This window comes from Ylistrum balloti, unplaced genomic scaffold (assembly GCF_031769215.1).
Source record: "Ylistrum balloti isolate Yb309-2 unplaced genomic scaffold, AGI_CSIRO_Ybal_v1 Utg370104, whole genome shotgun sequence".
Lineage (NCBI taxonomy): Eukaryota > Metazoa > Mollusca > Bivalvia > Pectinida > Pectinidae > Ylistrum > Ylistrum balloti.
In genome coordinates, this window is record NW_026782129.1 from 1,631,860 (window position 1) to 1,639,138 (window position 7,279).

Consider the following 7,279-nt stretch of genomic DNA (forward strand, 5'->3'; position numbering starts at 1 on the left):
TAGTGTGTGCCTTCCATTGCCCAGCCATTTTTTTCCAAGTGAGCAAATTATCATAGATAAATTAATTTTGTTGGTCTTTATTTTCAGAATTTGATTTGATGACTTGTCGTTGATTTATTAAATATCAAAATTAAGAAATTTTTGACTAGAAGAAATTTGAAAAAAAAATGTGGGGAAAAAATATCAATAAAAAGAGTGCATGCTGATGTTTTAACATATCCTGTCACACTCATACATTTGTTTGTATTAGAACTGTTAATAACGATGAATAACGATGAATTCAGAATATGTGCATGTGACCTGTATTTTTCGCTTCTGTTGAATTGGCTATGGGCATGTGTGATGTTCTGCTCTGTAGCTTGTTGTTGACTTGACCATTTAGATGATCTATATAAGTAAACTATTTAATTGACTGACTGTGATTTAAAGGGTGATGTACTACGAATGTAAGGTGGCCCTAATATCGCTACCTGTATTTATGAATGCATTAACTGATTTGCTTGGGAATTTTCAAGTTTGGATTACACTTATTATAATCTTGCGAGCTATGTTACAGTTATATAAGTTTTGAATTAATGTATTTTTTGTTTATTTATGTTTTTGACTAACACATCGCGTGTAGGATTACTTATTGTATATACTATCATTGGTATAATTGCGACATCTGCATTTGTATGAAAGCTCATATATGTATCATGCATGTCAAATCATGCATAAAATATCATCTGAAATACTGATCACGTGTTTGTCTTGTTCTTTATTCTACATTAGATTGATCTGAAAACATGAGTTATAACTTACAACATATTTACATCAGAAATATCGTTCATCTTTCTCATTAAATATAAACAGCAGTGTGAACGAATTTTTTTTCTGGAATGAACATTTATGAGAGAAAACGAACAGAATTACTTAAATGATACAATGCAGACACGACACTATAAGTCCTGTTAACTTGATCTTTTGTCATGATATAGGACTTTAAGATAAGTTTGGACGAAAATGATGACTTCTAATAATACCACTATGGCTTTACATAAGTCATGCAACACACGGAAGTGAGTTGATCTGTCATTAAATTTGAAGTTCAGTACCTGATTCAATATGTTTATTAAAGTGTGTGTTTTGATAATGTCATCCTTTAAACTCTACCAAAATGATAACTGGAAGGATTTGATGTGTTATTGTATAATTTATGGTCGATGATTTAGGCTTGCATTGCATATTCTCTAAATGGATTCTGCCTACCACAATTATCAATATTTACACAAGACAATGAGGTTTTGCAAAAGTATACTGTCTTATCAATACTTAACCTGTTGTAAATGTACAATCATTGCTTCTATCCCAAAATTTTATATGAACATGGTTTAAATGTGAAGAGACATGAAATCTAGATTTAATGTGACACATATATATATGTATTAATAGAAATAAAAGCAATTATTTGCTTTTTAAACTATTTGTTGTCATGACGCCAAAATGATGTCATTCTTTCGGTTCAATGCTTATAAGGTCAATTTCGTTTTTAAATGTTTTATAAAAGTGTGTGATTATTAAACGCAAAAAAAAAATATTTTCTTCCGCTGCATTCAAAGTATGTATATATAATTTACTATATGTAAATAAACATTTTTAGCACGTGCGGAGAACAAGTAATATGTAGTTAACACAATGTTAACCCTACTTGTAGCAGATTCGACTATACACAATGTACAGTGACATTTGGTTACCTAGAAGCGGAAAATTACCTATTATTCCGTTTTCTATCGCATGCAAAAAAATATGATTGTTACATCCAGACATGCGCGTTTACACTACGACAAACACCACGCTAATGTACCACACGGGGTATATCCCAATTGTGAATTGTGTGTTGAAGATCTGACCCCGGTAATTCTAAGGCTGAGTAGAGCTAACCAGACCTGTGGTTTGTGAAAATTGTCAAAGATGAGTTAAACAATACGGGAACAATTTTATCTTTTCACGGTTGTATATTTGATGAGATAGGTAAGATTGATATATCTTCAATGTTACCTTAGTCTTTAATGCTCCTGTGTGCAGAGGCAGAATTTTAACTGGTTAACTTAACTAACGTTTGAACAACCGGGACCTGGAGTAATGCTCGCTGTCAAGGTTGTATAAAAAGTTTCCAGTCAAAAGTTGGTAGATGATGCGAGAAAACGCAATTCATCATATTTTTGTGTAACGTAATGTGAATCTTTCATTATTAAAGTCACATGCTACAACTGTGATTCGGTAATCTACACAATGTAGGCGACTGGGAATGTATCCGAGTTTATGTTGACATACTGTAATATGGAAAATAAGACGTTTCGTAACTACTTGCATGTCCGTGAGGTCTTCAACCCTAATAGAACAATGCTGTAACACTGGCTTCATTCTACCCAATCATTCGTTAACTTAACACTTATTTGATGTTAAGCACAATACCTGCAATAATTAAAAAATGTAACAATTTCATATGGCTCTAGATATTATACATCTAGAACGAAATGATAATAAAACGCTACATATACATGTAATATATATACCCTAATGTACCATAAAGCAGGAAGGGACACGGAGGAAAGTTGAAAATAAATATTTATAAAGTTTCCGCTTGTGTATATTTAAAAAAAATCTATTTTTGCTAACTACATCATACCTGGTCTGTAGGCGTAAATTTTACTGCATGACAACACACAGAAGATTCTGAAATAAGATATTTGCTGTAGATACATCAGGATTTTTGTTAATAATAAACATATGCCTGGCTTTAGATCATGATTGTGTATAATTTTATCTCTTGTTTACTCCCTGTTAAGATTATGTTTCCGCATATATAATCGTTTAATCAGACCCTATAAAGTACACGGTAAATACTTTACTTAATTCCAAAAATAAAAAGAGAGTGCGGTCACATTTATGCCAATTTTCATCAATCATTTATTTCATATTTCAGAATTTCACGAACCTTGTGTCTTGCCAGATGGCATCGTTGATGATGTTTTGAGTCCAATTAAGGTCAATGTTACTCACGCCCGTGATGTCGACAACAATGGCGGCCCTCTTGAAACTACCACACTCATAGGTGCTGACAAAAATGATCTAGAACATGAAATACCGGAAGAACCTGAGGATACAAAAAGTGAACACGACGGCGAACATACTGACCATAGTTATGGCCATGATGAGGGAACACATTGTGATATGGGTATTTATGAATCTCTATTGAAACCAGACGATACGGATGCACAGTATATCTCAGATGAAGACTTGATTGAAAAGGGAGATTTCGTAAAAGGTGAGAGAGAAGACAGCGAAGAATATCTCCAGGAATCTGATGAATATCACATACCGTCTAGTTCACCTGATGACGACGTCGAGGTTGAAAAATCAGACAAAAACGACGATGAAATCATCGAATCTGGCGACCATAGAGAAGATGCAGATGCTGATTTAGAGGCTAGATATGTCGATGAATCTGTAGACGAATTTCTGGAATTAGAAAAACAGTTAGCGGCAGAATGTGATCAAACGGATTCGGGTATTCCATCAGATATTGAACACGGACCGGAAGAACTAGCTACAGGATATGATGAGTACATGCAAGCTATTCAAGACCTCTCTAGTCAGAAAAATAAACAAGATGAAGAAATTTCCGATTCTGATGGCGAAGCCAATTCAGATGGTATAAATGAGAATGAATATGCTGACACACAGTCAGACCTCCCTCAGAACTACACCAAAGAAACGGGTATTGATAAAATTGATAACAGTGACATAGAAGAGAGTGTTGATCGACAAGCAACTGAATACCAACAAGGACAAGAGCTGAATGACGTGAATGAGGAAAGTAATATCGTTTCAATGGAAGAGGAAAGGGATGACAATACAAACCAGGGGACGATGGGGTATTCGTCGGAACCTCATGCAGACTTGCAGTCGGGTATTGGGAGCATTGACAAAGACGGTGCTATCGACACTGAAAAGGACAGCGAGTCTGAGTCTTACCAATGTTCTTCAGAGTTAGCAGAAAGCGCGGCAAACATGTCAGACTGTGATAAATCTGCACTCCTTGAAACAAGGGATCTGAAAGATGAGAATACAACCGATAAATCGGCCGATGGGGAACAACGGGAAAAACAAGACCATCTTGATACAGATGTTGAAAAGAATGATAACGTTTTAGAAAGTGATTGTGAAAAGCAAGGAATGGAATGTGGAAGCTTAGGTTCGCCCGAGTTTTCCTCCGATGATAAGGAGGAGAAATGTAAACTTAGTTAAATGACGATTGAGAATATTGTGCCTCCTATTATTAAAATATTTTTCTTCCTTTACAGGTTTGCTCAAGTAGATGTGTCTATTTTCGTATGCTGTTATTTCGTTTTCTACTTGATCAATTCCATGAATTTATTTTTGTTTGATTTGTAAACTTTAGAAGAGATTGTTGTGATATTTGTTAATTGTCGTTTTATGATAACATTGATATTTCATCACAAACATATATATTTATTTCACTTATGTTGGATGTAACTATTTATATTGTTCATATAACTGTGTATTTCTCATTGGTATTAACGATATGGTAAATCCCTACTTCTTTGTTAATAAAACACAACTGCTGACTCATTATAACAACAAATTAGACCTCTACTGTTTCATTAAGATTTCTTTTTCTCACATACTTAACAGGACGACCCCATGGTTGTTAGAATGGGAAATATCTTACATCTGGCACGCGCTATGACGTTGCCCACAATAGTGTAGCGTCATCATTGTATGTAGCGTAATCATGTTGCTAAATGATGACGTCATCACATTTCATGGACCATTGTTTCACAACAACTTATTTTTATTTAAGTTTGTGAGAAAAATAACCAAAAATGTTCTTTGTTCCGAGGACAGAAATATCTTAACCTTCGTCTTAGAGTTTGACTGGCCAGCACTAGAAAAGCATTATGGTCTCTTGCCAAACTCTGTAACTCGGGGCGGAATAATCCGTCCCAGGAACAAACTCATGTAAGACTCTGTTAAATTAGCCCATTCTGTTCTAGACATTATTTATGTAACGCAGAATTTGTACTCAACATTAGTGAATTGCTTCATGCTGACGGACTTGTTTAGGTCAATGTTCTAGATAATATCATTGAAAATGTAATGTTCAATTGAAAGAGGTAACAGCAGCCGTTACAGTTTGATAAACAGGTGTTACAGTCGTCGTGAAAATACCAGGTAGAGCTCAACAATAATCTATTGTTTTTTTGTCGAATGTTCGTATTTATATATTTTATACATTTGAACTAACCTGTGATGTAACATGATGTACAAATCTACTAGCATATAAGTTTATAATTTTCAACCGAGATACTGATATCAATAAAGAATCATACCCTTGTATCATGTACGAGTGTGTTTTTAGGTCATCTGGAAAAGAAGGGAAAGAAGCCATCGTGCTTCGTCAGTCGTCGTCCGCCGTGCGCCGTCCGCCGTGCGTCGTCAGTAAACTTTCATTCAAAAAACTTCTTCTCAAATACTAGAAGGCCTAGGGGGCTAATACTTGGCCCATAACATGCTGGCATGGATCCCTACAAAGTTTGTTCAAATTAATGACCTTGACCCACTTTCAAGGTCACAGGGGTCAAATATGTTAAAATATACAAACGACTTCTTCTCAATAACCAAAAGTCCATGAGTGCTGATATTGGGCCTGTAGAATGCTGGGATGAAGGGCTACCAAATTTGTTCAAATGAATGACCTAGACCCACTTTCAAGGTCATAGGGGTCAAATATGTTAAAATATACAAACAACTTCCCTTCAATAAGCAAAAGTCCAAGAGTGCTGATAATGGACCAGTAGGATGCTGGGATGACATGCTACCAAATTTGTTCAAATAAATGACCTTGACCCACTTTCAAGGTCACAGGGTTCAAATATGTTAAAATCTGTAAACGACTTCTTCTCAGTAACCAAAAGGCTCAGAGTGCTGATATTGGGACTGTAGGATGCTGGAAGGAAGGGCTATCAAGTTTATTCAAATGAATAAAGCCCACTGTTTTAACAGCAGACTCACTGTTGTTAGAGTTTGGCTTGCTTTTTGTTAGATGACCGTCAAGGCCCATGGGCCTCTTGTTTGATTTCGTATTCAAATAAAGACTACTTTCCGTATGTTTGAAGTCCAGAAAATCGTGTTAGTGTACATATTCATAAATACTTGTTCGTAGCACACCATGAATTAATGCATAAATCTCAATAGAAAAAAACCCTCGTAACGAAGTTTTAGGGGTTATACTGGAGTCTGTCTGTCGGTCGATCTGTCGTCCGCCAACTCCGCAAAACTCGTATGTTGAGAACTACCAGCGTTTCCAGCAGTTCACATAAATTAGCCATTGGTATCAACATTTATTTTCATACAACTTTACCATTTTCTATATACTGTGTACGTTATTCATTGACACAGCAAATCGTTTACTTCATCTTCTTTATTTTAAACCCCAATATGATATAATTACATAGTTTATTTATGCATTAAGATATTTGGTGAAAACATTTACAACTGGGACATGTGTCACACTAATTTGAAAAAATAATACATAAAGATATTGACAATTTTTCTCGTTTAACCTGGTTATGAAATATAGATCCATTTTATCAGAAAATATCACGTATGTTCTATTTCAATTTAATTCCCTAAGCTAGGTCACAAGTTTTATATTGTACGACCAAATTATTTTCTGAACATTACTTATAAACCACAGTTACTCCGTTTTAATAATTCAGCCTTATTTATTATATCTGTCGGATCTAATGTAAAGTTTACTTTTTATCAGGCTGGCAGGACGATTGATTTTGAATAGGTGTTGACAAAGATAAATAATTCATTGAAATACAAATACGGCCTGACTTTAAAATTGACAGATCAATACATATGTCTGACACATGTTTAAAATTTTTAATTTGTATGATAACAGTGTCGTGGGGTTAGACCTTCTGTCTTCACCAAGCATGTCTCTGACGGGATGTCGCAACGTGACCGATGAGTCCTGATAAAAGGTTCTTTTGTAGTCATATGCTGTGTTAAGTACGTTTACGTAATCATGCTTAATTCTACAGACAATAGACACTGTAACATTCATATTTCGACACTGAAATTAGGTAACAATACAAGTTATTTCACTTTATTTTCTTCGAAATCTCTTAAATTGGTAATTAAGATATTTTTGGATTTGATGACATATCAGGTACATAAGAGGTAGAAAATTGTCGGAAATAAA

General features: G+C 34.8%; 1 protein-coding gene across 5 annotated transcripts in view; it reads left to right on the forward strand.

Moving 5' to 3' along the window:
* LOC132550057 (CAP-Gly domain-containing linker protein 1-like) overlaps positions 1 to 5,401 on the forward strand; it is an 83,975-nt gene extending 78,574 nt beyond the window's left edge. For all 5 annotated transcript variants that reach the window (XM_060214056.1, XM_060214058.1, XM_060214057.1 and 2 more), the window contains one exon: positions 2,966 to 5,401. In XM_060214056.1, the coding sequence (XP_060070039.1) occupies positions 2,966 to 4,290 (1,325 nt within the window). In that variant the 3' untranslated portion in view covers positions 4,291 to 5,401. The remainder of the gene's footprint in view (positions 1 to 2,965) is intronic.
* The last annotated feature ends 1,878 nt before the right edge of the window (positions 5,402 to 7,279 follow it).